Genomic DNA, 16,942 nt, shown 5'->3' with positions numbered 1-16,942 from the left:
GGGGAGAAGCGATTGCCACTGCGGTACTGTCCTTGACTCTAACTGCAAGGCAAAGCCAACAAGTTCAGCACAGCCGTTGAGTTGGAGAAACTGATAGCCGACCGGACTGCTATGCTCAAGGTTGCAAGCGGCAACATTGTATGAAGAGAACGTGAATACAAGTGAACTTTGTGAAAGCAAGATAGGTACCAAATACAGAGTGGTCCAGCGCAAGGTGGGTGCTCACTGAAAGGTCTCTGTTTGGTGCCACCCCCTACTGCTTCCCTTGAACGGGGAAGAATTATTGAACTGTGAAATCGAAGTGGTCCTGCAGCAGGTTACGTTAAATCCTGTGCACACTCGAAAGTCTTCGATTGTCTCTAAACTGAAATTGGTCTGAGCCCGGGTGAGGGAGACTAATTGTAGGAAAGGTGTCTGACCCCGGAAGAGGGGGATCGTGGGTGAAAAGTGAAACAACCAAGAAGATTGTTGTGGCAAATGTGTACCCAACTGAGGGATGCCTGAAAATTGAAGTTGGTCTAAGCCCGACTGACGGAGGTTAAAGGTGAAAGAAGGATCGGAGCTTGGCTGAGGGGGATCCAAGGTGAAGAGTAAATCACCTGATGACATCATTTGTTGTTTATGGTACATCAGGTCCTCTGAGACAAAAGAGTTTCCATAATATAGACTTGGGCACAGAAGGCCCCGATATTGGTGAAAGGAACTGTGACCTTGTGCCAGAGAAGCCCAGGAGTGTGCTGTGCTGGAGTGACTCACCTTGTCCTGTGCTAAAACGTGGGAAGGGAGGCCAGTGGCCTAACATCCTAATTTATCATTTTGAGAACACTTCTTCCTCTTTGTAAACATTATCCCAAACTATTTTGTAGCATAGCGGTAAAGATTGGCAATAGTTTCTTTTTTAGTATTGACCCTTTTTATTTGACTGGACTCCACTAGAACTGTATTATTATTTGATGGTCGTAACTTTCTTCCATCTTAGATTTAGGTTTAGATTAGGTGTTTATCTCACCCATTTTGCAGTTGAATAAACACACTTGACCTGTGATCACTTGTGTCTGTCTTACTTTGGTACCATGCTTTCCTTACACTTACCTCTCAGTAATATTTTTTTCAATGGATGTCCCTCCCACAGATTCTCCATTGCACTTCCTACCTGCCCCTCTTGGTGGATAGCTACTACACCTGAGATCAGCAGTCCCTCCGCGTCGGAGTGCTGGGTAAAAAAGGGTGGAACTAAGGTGCTATGGCAGGGCACCTCTATATATACTTGCCCCAACATCATGTCGGGCATGGCTCACTTAAAGGCAGAGCCACCCTGCGCCCTCTGGCAGCTGAAATCTTTGCGCAGAGCATCTACGCAGGGAGATAAATATAGATGAGAAACATTCCTCAGAAAGAACATTACTGAGAGGCAAGTCATTTGTTAATCTTTATCCAAAGATTTCGTTCAACATCTGTGGCTCGATGCAGGGAGCACCAGATTAGCAATTTGCTTCTTGTTGCTTTCTCTGGCCCTGTGAAGGGAATATTCATTACCATACAGAATGCCTGTAGATGACTAGTCATGTGAATCAAAGGTTGCTTCTTTTAGCTGGCTAAACAGGAGTTTATTAAAATACTCAGTCGTTTGAACCAGGGGTGAACTTCCGACTTGCATTGTCCCTTGTCTGGACATTTGTCAGGCTGCCATTGGGTCGTATCTGCATACATTTCTTCTGCCTTATTGCCCGGCCTTTTAGCAGCAAAGTATGCCAGTTTTAGATTAAACAGTATTGGACTAATTTCTTCTGTAGATTATGGATTTGATTCCTTGTAATTTAGTGTCTGTCATCCTTTATTACAGTTAAACGAAAATGTTACTTGCCTTCTGTAATGTTAGTGCTCCGTCAACAAGGGTTGGATAGGCCCCTCGGCCTTTCAGCCCGTGGCCGGGCCGAAATCGCCCCTGGAGAATGGCGGCTGGTTTCTGGCCATGCCTGGGCCGGTTTGGAAGAAAAAAAAATTCAAATTTCTTTTTCTAATTTTTTTTTCAAAAAGCCTTTCATCCTTCTTAGGTCGTTAAATGAGTACCAACACAGGTTGGGTGATATTATATGCATATTTGTTCTATAAAAAAGAGCTTAAGCGTAAGTGCTATACAATAACATATTATAATTTGGCCTTGGACGTCTACTTGGATTCACAGTAATTTAGTGTACTTAGGACAATGCTATTTGATACCACTTTCTGTTTTGTCAAGGGGTGAAAGGTCGTGTTTCATCCCTTCCCGGATGTCACTTTGGGATGGGGTCAAATTACATCACTTCCGGTGATGTCATCAGAGGCCAAGGGTCGTGAGGCGAGGGGTGGGCCACTTTGAGGAGCGGGGTGGGCCACTTTTTTTTGGGTAACCGGACCTATTTCTTGTCCCAGTCCGACCCTGCCTTCAACTAATTGGAATACTTGGATTACTTGCAACCTGTGTTATTTTTTCTTATGGTAGTTCAATTTACTTTTTTTCTTCTGTCAAGCATGTAATATTCAGTGCAACAGAGGTATGGGGGGCATGTGTAGTACCATATCTTTACCGGCTAGTTCACATCTGCTCGACTAGTACTTATGGTGCTGTGAAGTTTACCATGTGGTCATATCCATGCCCCTTGGAGGTTGTTTAAATAGTTCCAGATTAAGTCTTTGCTACTTCAAAAGAGTAGGAATCTGAGAGGAAAATTGTTACCTTTTAGAAACAAAATTAGAGAAGGTAAGTCACTTGTTCTACTATCACCTAATTTCTTGACTATTTCCTACCTCTATTCGATTTCTCTCCTCTGTGTTACAATTTCTCTCCCATTCTTGTACCTCTTATTTTGTATTCAATTTTCTCCTTTCCATGTATTTCCTCCATCCTTTCCACTTCCTCTTATTTCTCCTGTATTTTTTTCTCAAACTTTTTAAACCTGTCCTACCTTATTTCCTTTTTGCTTTTTACACTGCTGTCTTTTGATTTTATGTCCTCCTACCCCTCTCTAGATTCAATATTTAGCACCCTTGTCTCTTTTTATGTCACTGTAAAGCATCATTTCCATTTTCCCTCCACATAACCCACCTCATTCTCCACCTCCTTCCCCATTTCAGCATGTTTGCCTTCACTCCAGTCCTGGACACTATGCTCCTGCGGCCTGCAGACAAGAATGACAGCGACACGTACAGTGAGACACGAGATCTCCTCCGCACTGAGATTGTCAATCCACTGCGCAAGTGAGTACTTTTCCCTGACGCACATGTCCTTCTTGAGGCAACAAACAATCCTCAATAGATCCTGAACCACTGACACCCTCGGTGCTAAAATTGAGGCCGTTACTATGGGGAGATTCTCTTGGCTTTGTGCTTCAACATCAGGGAATGATGCATATTTTGTGTTATTTATTAAAAGGAATCCTCACCCCCAATCTTCACTCCCCTTCTCCATAAAGTCAGACTACTTGTCTTTCCTTACCTTAAAGCCTTCAGTGATACTTCAAAGGCCATCGGAAGGTTTAGGGAACTATTTAAGTTAGCAAAAGGTGGGCCAAAATGGGCTTTATGACCTAACAATTACACTGCCCAAGTTCAACAAAGATTCGAAAGGTTGTGGAGCATATGGGGGCTTTTCTTAGATATCACAAAGAAGAGAATAGGATAATTTTGCATCCTTGTATCTTTTTCTGTAATGGCTTTTTGGTTACTTTTACAATGGTGCCAGTCTCTGCTGTTTGTGGGCGTGGGTGACTTCCTAGTCCAAATCCTGGATAAAAGGAGGACTTCTGCAGCCATCGGACAGATTTTTGGAGCCAAGACCCCCTGCGACACAGGGCATCCTGCTACGACCCGAAGTTGACTCCTGCAGCTGACCATCAACTATAGTGCACTGCCGGTGATGTTTTGACCCTCTGTCATGATCGCAAGAAAGCTTAGTTGGTGCTTCGACAACTGGACTGGTGGGTTCCGTTTCTTCTGAGCCTTTGGAAGTATGCCTAGACCAACTTGTGGACTTACCAGCTCTCTCCTGGGCGAACTCGCTGTTGCAGTCGCTGTTCCGAGTGCATCTTTGGACTTGGAGGATCTTGAGCTTGTACTACCCGATGCCTGCTCCTACATGTTCAGCCATCTTGCATCAACAGGAGCTGTGCTGGCCTTGCTCTTTTGTTCGGACATTGAAGATCACCTGTCACTGCCTGATTCCGGCGATTCCTGTTGCAATCAGTCTTCTTCGCTCCCTGGCGATGACCTGAGGCTGTCTTCCTCACAGAAGTCTTAATATTTTCTTCAGCTGAGTGTTCAGCTGGAAGGTGCCTGGAACTGAGATTTAAGCTCCACAACTGACCAAATCTAAATCCTGGCCCTGAAAAGTACCTCTGCATCTGCAACCCCGGCCCATCCTCGATGGTACAGAGCACAGAAGACTGTCTCCAATGAAATCTGCATTCTCAGAAGTGGTCTCTGGAGAAATCTGCATACAGGGGTAAGTTAACATACCTGTTCCTTTCCCCCCTGTTCTCCATAGGGTTACATGGAGGTAAAGTCCTGTCTCTATCTCACGTTTTCCTGGCTTCGGTTGGTGGAGGCTTGGTCAAGGATCCCTTCCTATGACTATCTTAGTGTCTGGGATTGAGCGAGATACTTACTTGAACTTTAATTCCCTTTTTGACTTTTACTGGCACTGCCCAATCCCTTATTAAGCCTTCCTGAAAAGTTTAACTTTTGAACTAATGACTTTAGCTCCAAACCAGCCTAGAACTGGAACCACTGAGTGTTATGAAAACAAATCTGTGGTTATTCTACAGTCTCTTTACTGAATTTCTTGTATCTGTGTACTTGCATGTGTTACACTGGTTATTGAATCAAATGCTTATTTTCCTTTCCCTAAGGATGAATGTTTTTTAGTAAGTGTGTGCCAATATTTGCCTAGAGGTTTCATTTGCTTAGGCTGTATTTTAAAGGCCTGATTAATCATTGTATATGTTTATACTTAACTGTTGAACTGGAATTATTGTTGTTGGTTGGTCTGGGCTCATTGTAGCCCTAGACCATTCTCGCACTATCCTGAGTCTAACCCTTGCTGCTCTGCTACCTTATCTTTATTGGGTTTGGCTGAACTTCAGTGTCTCCTTGTTCACCATATTAGGTGGGTCTCCCAAAATTCACCCCTAGGGTTGATTCTATAAATCCATCTGTCATGCGTGGTCGTCCATGCTGATTGCCCTGCTGGCAGTAGCCATGGTGATTCAGGGTCGCTTCCAGGCGCCCTTAAGGACTCTGTTTCCTGGCATCCTCAGAGCACTGTGTTTGGTGCATGCCTCATAGAGCACAGTGACGGCACAAAGGTCACCGGATATGACCTGAGCGCTCCCTGGTTTATGACACCAGCGGAGAACAGAGTGCTGCTCCTCAACGCCTTACAGTAAATGGGTATTTCCCATTTATTCTTTATTTTGTCCTGGGGCTGCCACGTCTTGGATTTTGTCTTTGCTTCAGCACTTTCAGATTTAGTTTGACTATAGAACTTTGACCTCTGGTACTGTGCACTTGTTTTTATCTTGCCCTTCCCCGATACTGTTTGCCTGGATTTAGTGCTTGTTTTTTCTTTGTATTTTGGATTTGGAGACCTCAGTGACATTTTTTCCTTTGGAACTCCTTTGTATGTGATCCCCCTGCAATCTGGTCCCTATGAGTTATCTGATCTGCCATTTTGTCATCCTTTCCCAGTCCTATTCCTCCTCTTGGGTTTTCGTGGCACTCTTCAGATTCTTCCAGGTATGCATTGTGATGCCTGGAAATTCATGACTAAGAAAAATGGGTGTGACTCATACTAACCTTGTATTCCATCTCTTGCAACCCCAGAGAGAGTTGGGTGGCATTCCTCCTGACTTTTCACCTGAGACTTCCACATTTTGGGTTTGCTTTCTCTGTGCTTTTGGGTGGAAAGTCTATCCGGTGCATCATACCTGTCACTAGGTCTGTGTCACCAATCCTGAAACCATTTAACACAAGATTAGCGCAAGCCAGAGAGGATAGCGCTGCACACTATAGTTAAAGAAAACTTTACCTGACTGCACTGAAGCACTTCTGCTCCACCCTTGAAATGATAGAAGAGATGAGAGTTAAGTCTTGCAGGACCAATTTTGCAGCATTATTTGAAAAAGAAAAATTACCTGACTCTGTGCTAAACAGCTTGTTCTCCAGCATGGGGTCTGGCATGGATTCACATGCTCATGAATATTCCCCGTCGTCAGGCTGGGAATCCTCGGTAAAGAAAAAACCAGTATCAGTTTCGTTTCTGATCTGTCTTTCGTAGTATAACCAATCACTGGTCTCTGCGTCATACTGACCACAGCCAATGACTGCCCTCTACCTAAGCACCGCCTCTGGCAGCCATCTTCAGATTTTTACCGCACGTTCATGTGTTGGGATCCTCGTGCTATTGCTCTCGAGCGTTAGTGCTATTTTTTCGCGCTTTTTCACAAAAACTTCGATTCTTTCGGTCAAAAGAGCCTCAAGCTCCACCGATCCTACATCCGATCAACGGGGACCCGTGTCGGATTCATCTGTGCCCCTCAAGGGTGAAGATTTCGTCGAGCTACACTTCGGAGGACTCCAGAAGCTTCTCAGGCCCGGTCTCGGAGATGGCCCAGGAGAAGGGAAGCTCGACGCCCGGAAAGCTGTTCAGGGCCTGCCCTGGATGCCAGCTGCAGAACGTCTTCAAGGAGGACGAACACTCTTTCTGCCTTTACTGCCTTCATGGGGACAAGACGCACGTGGAGAAGGACTGTGCGTTTTGCGGCAACATGTCGGAACGGACCATGAAGGACCGCCATCAACGTCTCGCCAGCTGGCTGGAGGGTAAGAGCCCGTCTGGCGAGAAGAAGAAGAAATCTGAGCGGTCTTCTAAGACCTTTGAGGGCGCCCCGGCGACGGGGGCCCAACATAAGGCCAAGCACCGCGAGTCCGCTGGCACCGGGAGCGCCGAACGGTCGGGCTCTACGGGCGCCAGGCAGGGCGCACCCTCCCCGGCACCATCAACCACGAGCCAACGCTCTGGGTCGGGTAAGAGGAAGGCCGAGCACCCGGCGAAGCTCCTGGAGAGACCCCGGTCGAGCTCTAAGGCAGAGGAGGAGCGTGGCAGTGCCCCCTCCCTCAAGGATAAGGCGGTGAGCGCACCTAAGGTGGTGAAGGCCTTGATCCATTCGACCAAGCCCTCTATCGAAACGGTCGCGGCGGCCCTGGCCCAGCCTGTGGAGGCTGCACCAGTGGTGGCGGCCTCGGGGCCCAGAATCTCCCTGCCTCCTCGGAGGGAGTCTTCTTTCGTGCCCATCGATAGGACCCCCGTGAAACCCTCCGTGGGGAAGAAGGGGGGGCAGGGCGTCGTCGTAGATTCGGCCTCAGCCTCAGAAGAGGAACTGATCGAGGTCTTAAACCACGGCCTAGGCGTGGAACAAGACCAGCCCGTCGGAATGGGCCCCGACGCAGGTGACGACGACGACATCGTCGAGGATACCGACGGGGCCCCTGCTCGCCCGTCGGATTCCCCTCTGCCAGCGCCGCAAGACAACTCAGCGGCCATTTTGTTGGCTATACAGTCCTTATGCTCCGAGATAAGGACGAGACTACCGTTACCGACGGAGGAACCTCTCCCGTCGGGGGATCCGGAACCGGGACCTTCTGGTGTTCCCCCTACCAAGAAAAGAAGGATCCATCCACTGCCTCCTTTTCAACCGTCGCGCCCCGTCCAGCCCTCCTCCCCGTCCACCCGAGGGGATGATACGGGGACTGACACGGCAGCGACGGGTACGGACGACGAGGCATACGACGAGGATTTTCCGTCGTCGCCTCCCACCAGGGCTTCTCCGCCCGACGAGATTGGATCGTTCCACTCAATGATCGCCAGGGCATCCGAGCTTTTCCAACTCTGCCCTGAAGAGAAGAAAAAGGAAGGCTTCCTTTACCAACGGCGCGAGACCAAGAGGAAGACGGTCCTCGCAGTGCCTCTGTTGGACGACATTTGGGATGAGGGCCTTTCCCTCCTCAAGAACCCTTCCACGACGCCAGCGAAAAGAGACCGGTACGAGAAAAAGTACCGGGTCCCGGACTCGGCCCCCCTATGCCTCCGGGCGCAGCCTACCCCGGACTCCGTCGTCTCCGCGGCAGCCAGGAAGAAAGCGGGGGGGGGTGCGGCCTCCACGTCGACTTCCCCGCCGGACGGCGAGGGAAAGAAATTGGATGCCATGGGACGCAGAGTCATCTCGTCGGCGGCGACGACGATTAAAGCGGCCAACGCCTTGGCTATCGTGGCCCGCTACGACAGGGAACTCTGGTACAAGATAGCTCCCCTGCTGGATTTTCTGCCGGACGACAAGAGGGCGGAGGCCCTTGAGATCCTGCAGGAAGGTGAGGTGGCCTCGGACCACGCCATCACCGTGGCGACGGACATCGCCGACACTGGGTTCCGCCAGATGGGCAACGGCGTTTGCCTTCGACGTCGCGGATGGCTCAAGGCTACGGACTTTCGGCAGGACGTCCAGACCAGGGTCCTGGACATGCCCTTCGACGGGAACAACCTGTTTGGGAAGACAGTGGACGATTCCCTTCAGGCCATCAAGGCGGATACTGAGACGGCCCGGGCCCTTGGAGTACTGCAGCAACGGCGGACGCCCTTTCGGAGCGGCGGAGGCAAGGGCGCCTCCAAAGGTTCCGGCGGCGGTTTCGCTTCCTACCGTCAAGCGGCCCGCTCGTCGTCGCAAGAGGCCTACAGAGGACGAGGCAAGTCTGGCGGCCCCCGCCGTCGTCGCCAAGGAGGCCAAGGCGGCAAGGCCGCGTCCAAGCAGGATTGAACCGGCCGTGGGGTCGGGCCCCCACCGAAGCACGCCGGTGGGAGGCCGGCTGGCGGGCTTCGTCAGCGTGTGGGAGTCCATCTCCACCGACCGTTGGGTGCTGGACGCCCTGGCCCGGGGCCACGCGCTCGAGTTTCAAAGAAGGTGCCCGCGCGTCCCCCCCGTGGCCAGGAAAGAACTTCACGTCCCTCAACTTCTCCTGGAGGTAAAGGCGATGCTCAGAAAGGGCGCCATCGAACTCGTCCCAAAGAGGCTTCGGGGCTCCGGAGTCTACTCGCGTTACTTCCTCGTGAAGAAGAAGACGGGAGGATGGCGCCCCATCCTGGACCTGCGACGCCTGAACAAGTTCATCAAGGCGCAGAAGTTCCGGATGGTCACCCTCCAGCACGTCCTGGGTCAGCTGGAGGAAGGAGACTTCCTATCGTCGTTGGATTTGGAGGATACCTACTTCCACATTCCCATCCTAAAGGGGCACCGAAAATTCCTCAGATTCGTGGTCCAAGGGCGTCATTACCCCTACCTGGACGACTGGCTCATCCGCGCCAAGACGAGGGAGCTCGCCGTGGTCCACACGGCAAGGACCGTCCAACTCCTCACGGACCTGGGATTCTCCGTGAACTACGCCAAATCCCACCTGGTGCCCGCGCAAGTCTCACTGTTTCTGGGAGCGAGGCTCGACACAGTGTCCCTTCTGGCCTCCCCGTCGGAGGAGAGGACCAGGACCATCTTGGGCAAGGTGCAACGGATGTTGGTGGCCGACGCGGCCAAGGTGAGGTCCATCAAGTCCCTCCTCGGGATGATGTCTTCCTGCATCTACCTCATTCCCATGTGCAGGCTCCGGATGCGCCCGTTGCAAGAGTTCCTGGATGCGCGCTGGATCCAGACGACGGGCAGCTTCGAGGAAAGGATCAAGCTCGACGAGAGTTTCCGACGAGCGATACGGTGGTGGGGCACCCGCGCGCATCTGACGGCGGGCATGGACTTCCAGACCCCAGCCCACCAGGTGACTGTGACCACGGATGCCTCCCTAGAAGGGTGGGGAGCGCACACCGAAAATCTGCACGCAAGGGGACTCTGGCTCCCGACGGAGAAGTCCCTGCATATCAACGTCCTGGAGCTCCGTGCAGTGTTTTGGGCCCTCAGGTCCTTCCTTCCGTCCCTCAAGGGCAAGGTGGTGAGGATCTTCACCGACAACACCACCACCATGTTTTACATCAGGAAACAGGGCGGAACCAGGTCCCCAGCGCTGTCCAAGGAGGCGCAGGACCTGTGGCATTGGGCCGTCGCCCAAGGGATTCTTCTGGTGCCGTTTCATCTGGCAGGGATAAAAAACACCATCGCCGACTCACTCAGCAGGGAGCTGCGCTCGTGCCACGAGTGGGAACTACGGCAGGATCTGGTGGATCGCCTCTTCCGACGGTGGGGCACACCCCAGATCGACCTGTTCGCGACGGCGACGAACACCAAGTGCCGGAGGTTCGCCAGCAGGTTTCCCCAGACGAGGAGCATGGGCGATGCTTTCTCGTTCCCCTGGGAGGGCCTGTTCCTCTACGCGTTCCCTCCCTTGCCTCTGCTAATCCGGCTCGTCAACCAGCTCAAGAGGTCGCGGTGCAGGATGATCCTCGTCGCACCTGCGTGGCCGAGGCAGATATGGTTCCCGGACCTTCTGGACTTGTCGGCGTCCCCGCCAATCAAGCTGCCGGCGGACGCGGATCTACTCTCCAGGGAAGGAGGCGCCATCCTCCACCACGACCCGAAGTCGCTGAACTTGCAGGCCTGGCTCCTGCAGCGCTAGAGTTTGGAGGATACGACATACCGGCCGATTGCAGAGAGGTTCTTGCAAAGGCCAGGGCGTCCTCGACTCTTAAATGCTATGGACACAAATGGAAGAGGTTCTCTGTCTGGTGCTACGCACAGAAGATTAACCCTCTACGGATTACGGCTCCCCAAGTGCTGCCGTACCTGCTGACGCTGGCCAAAGCTGGTCTGGCACACGCGTCCATCAAGATTCATCTTGCTGCGATCTCCCGATACACCAGAACCACGGGCCGGACGTCCTTGTGGTCTCATCGTCTGGTGAAAGAGTTCATGAAGGGACTGTTCAGATCGTTCCCGCCGGTGAAGGCTCCGGCCCCGGCGTGGGAGCTCAACGTTGTGCTGACCAAACTCATGGGACCTCCGTTCGAGCCTCTGCACTCGGCCCCGTTGAAGTTTCTATCGTGGAAAACAGCTTTTCTCGTGGCCATCACCTCCGCACGACGAGTGGGAGAGATCCAGGCCCTTTCCTGCAAGGCCCCGTACTTGACTTTCCACGACACGAGGGTAGTGCTCAGGACGCACCCCTCCTTCATGCCCAAGGTACCGTCGGACTTTCATCTCAACGAACCCTTGGTGTTACCTGTGTTCTTCCCGTCGCCTTCGTCGCCGGCTGAGAGGACTTTGCACTCGCTGGATGTAGCTAGAGCGCTGAAGTTCTACGTGGACCGCACGAAAGGTTTTCGGAAGACGTCACAACTCTTTGTGAACTTTGGACCTGTCAATCAGGGGAAGGCTCTCTCGAAGGCTTCCATCTCCAGATGGCTCTCCGGCTGTATCATGTACTGTCACCGGTTGGCAAACCGACCGCTGCCTGGCCGTCCGAGAGCCCATTCCACCAGAGCGATCGCAGCTACCACGGCGTTCCTATCTGGTGTGCCCCTGCTGGACATATGCAGGGCTGCTACGTGGAGGTCGACGCACACCTTCACGAAATTCTACTGCGTCGACCGGGATTCCAGGGAGGAGTCCAGGGTCGGCCAAGCAGTGCTGCGCAACCTGTTCGCCTGAGGTGAGCCTGGTGAGGAGGTAAGATGCTTAATGTTGAGTTGATGTGATGCTTAATGTTGAGCCTTTGCCACCTCCCGTGGTTGTGCATGTGTGTACTGCTATGTATTCTTTATTCATGAGCATGTGAATCCATGCCAGACCCCATGCTGGAGAAGGAACAAGTTACTTACCTGTAACTGTTGTTCTCCAGCATGGGTCTGGCATGGATTCACATGCGAACCCTCCCGCCTACCCCTCTGCGGCTCTTCACTTGGTCATACTGCCACTTCACGTGCTTCCAAATCTGAAGATGGCTGCCAGAGGCGGTGCTTAGGTAGAGGGCAGTCATTGGCTGTGGTCAGTATGACGCAGAGACCAGTGATTGGTTATACTACGAAAGACAGATCAGAAACGAAACTGATACTGGTTTTTTCTTTACCGAGGATTCCCAGCCTGACGACGGGGAATATTCATGAGCATGTGAATCCATGCCAGACCCATGCTGGAGAACAACAGTTACAAGTAAGTAACTTGTTCCTTCTTTGACCTTTCGTACTGCGCAGTTGGCTCAATGACTTGGTTTCTCCTCCTAGATTTGTTTTGGTCTTGCCCTTCCCAGATAGTTTGCCAGGATTTAGTGCTGTTTTTTCTTGGATGTTGGATTTGGAGGAAGAAAGATGAGGATCATAAATCAAACATTGCAGGATCAAAATAATCATAAATCAAGATCACAGACTTTAGTACAATCAGAAAATTGTGGGGTGCAATTTAACCGCTACAGTTTACAGTATGGAGTGCCTATGACTCTTATAACACAGTGGAGAATCACAGTTGTTGCAGGACATGGCTGCCCTTGTTGATGTGGACCAGATTCTGCTAGCCTGCTCAACACATACCACAGGTATATTCAGTTACCCGGTTGGGGGCAGGGGGGGCGTTCCTAAGCCTTTCTATATTCCATTTTGCAGCACACACGAGAGGCAAGATGCAATGCTAAGGGTCCTGCCACCACACCTTCCTCATTCCAACCAAAACAGAAGCCCACACACTTTGCTGAACACCATTTTAGGGAATAAGTCGTCCTCTTCGGAGCTCCTCAGTCGTATACAAAACGGGGTCAGGACAGCAGTGCTTGCTTCAGTGTTGCAAAGGGTCTGTAGGCATCTCTGGTCATTGTCTTCTTCAGTTACTTCCATTTCCTGTGGTCGACTTGCTTTTCACTCCAGAAGCCTCACCTTTTATACAGTTCCTGCACACACTCCTCTGCAATCTCTCTCAGCATTTTACAGAATGGGGCGTTTCGCTTTTCAATCAGAACAGCTAGACCCCGTGTGTGAGCTCGACCCATTCAGGCACTCTGGCAGATAAAGGACAGGGGGTGGAAAGCTCCACCCCCACGTCCTGCCTGGCCAGACTCTCTGGAGCCTAGGCGGGAATACCTACTGGTTCCCGCCAAATGCAAAACGCACAGACCTCCCCCTCCCAGAATGGTAGAAGAAGGGCTAACAAAGAACAACCATGCTAGTAACGGCGAAAAAAGAAGGGAGGCCCCAAGTTGGTTCTTGGGTGCCGCTATTGTGCACTACCAAGGCTATGGACATGGCACACAGTATAACAAACACACAATAGTTGGTAGAACACGTCCACTGCCACCAGCCATAACTAGGTGATCCTCTACGTGACTAAAAAAGTCATAGGAGCAGAGAAAAGGGGATACTAGGTATCCTTTGGCACTCCACTGAAAGTTGTGTGTGCGCCAATCTCGGACTATAGAGTTTTGGGAGAGATACAAACCATTTCTCTATCCTTAAGAACTGTAGTTACTTAAGGATATAGAAAAATAATCTTAAAGGAGGATCCCCGGGGTCCCCAGCAACACTGCCCATAAGGAGCTGTGTGCTGCAGTAGTAAAAACATAGATGCCTTTAAGAGCTATGAAGCAGCCAGACTCCGTAGTAGAAGTAGAATACAAAGGATAGAGTTCCAAAAGACAGAGCCCACAAGAATGAATGAGAGGAGAAAGGCTCCACTCTTTCAGGATTGAAAGAAAAAGGTCCAGAAGTCCAGCAAAAGGTGCTAGGGGTCTCACTAGGAGAGGGGATGAAGCATAACCAGGATAAATCTCCCTTACACTCGTTTCTAGTCCCCCCCCCCCACCCAACCAGAGTAGGGACAGGTGGAAAATCCACTCCTGGAGGGCTCTCTTGAGCCAGTCAGTCATACTTTCTGGAGAGTCCATCAGCATTCTTATTTAGGGTACCTAACCTGTGCTCATTAGTGAAGTTGAAGCTTTGTAGACTTATGGACCACCTGCGCAGTTTTGGGGTTTCTCCTGTTGTCTGCATGAGCCACCTTAACGGTTGGTGGTCAGTTTAAATCTTGAAAGTAGTTCCTTAGAGGTATGGTCTGAATTTCTTTAGGGACCACAATAAAAAAACATTTACGTTCAATGGTTGCCCACCTTGTTTCCCTATCTTTTAATTTTCTACTAATAAAGCAGATGGGGTGCTCCGTGCCTTTGCTATCAAATTGGCTCAAGACTGCACCTATCCCTGTGTTGGAAGCATCAGTTTGGACTAGGAAGGCCTGAGTGTAATCTGGAGCTCTCCGCACTGGAGCTTTACAGATGGCATCTTTCAGCCCATGGAAGGCTTTTTCACAGTCATCCATTCCATTTGACCTTTTTAGGGTACTTGGGAGAGGATATGGTATTCAGAGGAGAAGCTATGGGCCCATATTTCTCAATGAAGTTCATGTAATAACCATCAAGTCCTAAGAAGGCTCTTACATGTGTTTGAGTAGTTGGAGTGAGCCAGTCTTGTACAGCCTGTACTTTGCTGGGTAAGGGCTGTCCAAGGGGGCGCCCTTACTCTGACCAACTTGGCAATTACTTGCTTTGATGGTCAGATGGCCTGTTGAAGGGCCTGCAACACATGTCCCAGGTGGTCAAGATGTTCTTCAGGGGTAGGGCTGAACACTGCTATGTCATCCAAGTATGCCATGCAGAAGTTTTCCAACTCATTCAGAACATGGTTAAGCATTCTACTTAAGCAGCCCTCCAGCCTCTTTTCCTTTGCAGGTGGGGAGCAGGTGCAAGTGGATCTAGTCCACCTCGTCTAATCACCACCCACCAACTTAGCCCTGACTCTTCCTTTCTGCTCTTACCTCTTCGATTAAATTAGTCTTTTGCCTGGGTGGCCGAAGCGAAGGGCAGACAAAGAAAAGGACAATTCCTGTTTGGACCTGTTCAGACCAGGATGACACAGGGCCCGAACCCCTGCTCAGACATCAGGTAAGCATGCACCAACATGTGTTTTCTCCATCTTTCCCCACAGGCCATCCCCACCATCATCCGGCAACACCAACGTCAACTTCTCCGGTGCTGGGGTGAGGACAGGTGCTCCGTGGCACAGTTGTGCATTTGTAACAGTTGTATTCTCGCGCCGAAGCACGTGGGTGCCCGCCCCCCCTCCCTTTGTCCTAGTGGCTTCCTTGTTTGTTGGCCATCCCCGTCCCTCCCATTGGTTAGCAGGCCCACTGCGCTCCCATTGGTTGGCAGGCCCTATAAATCAACCACCCAAGTCACCCCTTTCGGTGGCAGCCCCCTCTGCCAAGGACCAGAGGCTAAGGACCGCTTCAGTAGTGTCTGCCGGGTTCTGCGGTGGTAGCACGTATCCTGCAGCTGTTGACCTGCTGCGACTGATCAAGTAAGTTGAATCTGGGTGTTTTGTACTGTGCTGTGCTCAAATACTTAAGCAAAAACCTAGCCGTGTGCGCTTGTTCGCATCGTAGGTCCCCGAATCCTGTTCTGTTCCCTCTCCTGCGTTTCCCTTCCTTCCTCTCGCATCTCAGCCCTTCCCTCGCCAATCTATTGTGTACTATTCTGACACTGTCTCGTGTGCCACTGTTTTTCTGGAATTACTTTGCATGCCTGCTTTCTTCTTCTAGGTTCCTGTTGTGTCCTGTGCCTTGTTCACTGTATTGTTGACTGTTTTGACTTGGTGTTTGCTCTCTACGGTTTTTGATATTGTGTTGCTATCCAAAGTTTGTGGCATCATATTGCAATTGCTTGCATTCTTCACTTCGGGGTTCTGTGGTGACTTCTGTGCTTTGATTTTGGTCCTGTATTTTATCCGTTTTCTTTACTTCCAGGTTCCCCGTTGTGGTTTGCGCTTTGCCCTGGTTCTGTACTACATTTGCATGCTCTACTTCTAGGTTCCCTGTTGTGCTCTTTTCTTTCTGACGGATCTGTACTGCATCTGATTTGTAGGTTTGTTGTTCTTATTTTTTGTTGTGCCCCCCTCCCTTTTGTGTCCCCTCTGTGCCTCCCTTCTGCTGTCGCCCCCCTGCGTGACCTCCCTTCCGCACTCCCTCTCCCTACCCCCCCTTTGCTCCCTGCAGTCCCTATGGTGCGCTCTGTCTCACCTTTTCTAACTGCTTTTCTATCAACTATCCTATCCCTCTCACTACGTCTAGCAGGACGAAGCTCAAAAGGGACATGCTGGTCTGCAGCCCAGGCCACCTATACCAGTGCTTCCTCCAGACAGACCCTTACCGACATACTCTTTGTCATTCCCTCTCTAGACCTATGGACCCCCCATATGGTCTCTGTTCTCTCTCCTTTTTCCTCTTCTCCCATTAATGGTGGCACCTGGTGGGAGGCCCTCCTGGTCCCCTTCCACTCCTCTGAAACCATGATTAATGTCTACTTAAGGGGACCTTGCATGGTCCGGGCCATCAGGCCAATCTCCTCCTCTCTGATAGATGCTTCCCGGCACCTTATCAAGTTCCTTTCCTCTCCTGCCAACCTTACTTCCCCCTCTGGCTCCTCCGCTGCCTCCTTCCTCTGCCACCTCTTCGGCACCCCCTGATGCTTCTCTGGCTACCCTGTTGCCTTCCTCCTCTGCCACCCCTCTGGCACTCTCTTCTCCCTCTCTGACTACCCTGCCTTCTCTTCCTTCCTTCTCTGCCCATACTCTGGCACCTCCAACGCTTCTGCAGGATTTACCTCTGGCCTGTACCCCTCCCCGGAAGTCCTTCAAATGTGGAATCCTGCTCCACATCGCTACTCTCAACTCCCGTTCAGCTGTCAAACACTCATCTGACATCTGCCGTCTCCTGTAAGAGCTTGATTTGAATGTACTTTGTCTCACCGAGACTTGGTTCACGGTCAGCTCTGTCACGAGTTTTGACACTCTCCTTCCTGATGGCTACAAGATCCTCTCTGAACCCAGAACCAACCGTCCCAGTCGGGTTGTAGCCTTGATTTTCCCAGAGTGGATCCCTGCTTC

At 51.0% G+C, this 16,942-nt stretch overlaps 1 protein-coding gene across 4 annotated transcripts in view; it reads left to right on the top strand.

The window, feature by feature from the left end:
* Positions 1–16,942, top strand: part of LOC138521176 (ubiquitin carboxyl-terminal hydrolase CYLD-like) — a 2,059,174-nt gene that overhangs the window by 875,737 nt on the left and 1,166,495 nt on the right. For all 4 annotated transcript variants that reach the window (XM_069633784.1, XM_069633781.1, XM_069633782.1 and 1 more), the window contains one exon: positions 3,115–3,237. In XM_069633784.1, the coding sequence (XP_069489885.1) occupies positions 3,115–3,237 (123 nt within the window). The remainder of the gene's footprint in view (positions 1–3,114; positions 3,238–16,942) is intronic.

Source organism: Ambystoma mexicanum, chromosome 13 (genome assembly GCF_040938575.1).
Source record: "Ambystoma mexicanum isolate Mex_15411 chromosome 13, UKY_AmexF1_1, whole genome shotgun sequence".
In the NCBI taxonomy this organism is placed as follows: domain Eukaryota; kingdom Metazoa; phylum Chordata; class Amphibia; order Caudata; family Ambystomatidae; genus Ambystoma; species Ambystoma mexicanum.
The sequence above is the reverse complement of the archived record's forward strand: the minus strand, read 5'-3'. Positions and strand labels throughout refer to the sequence as shown.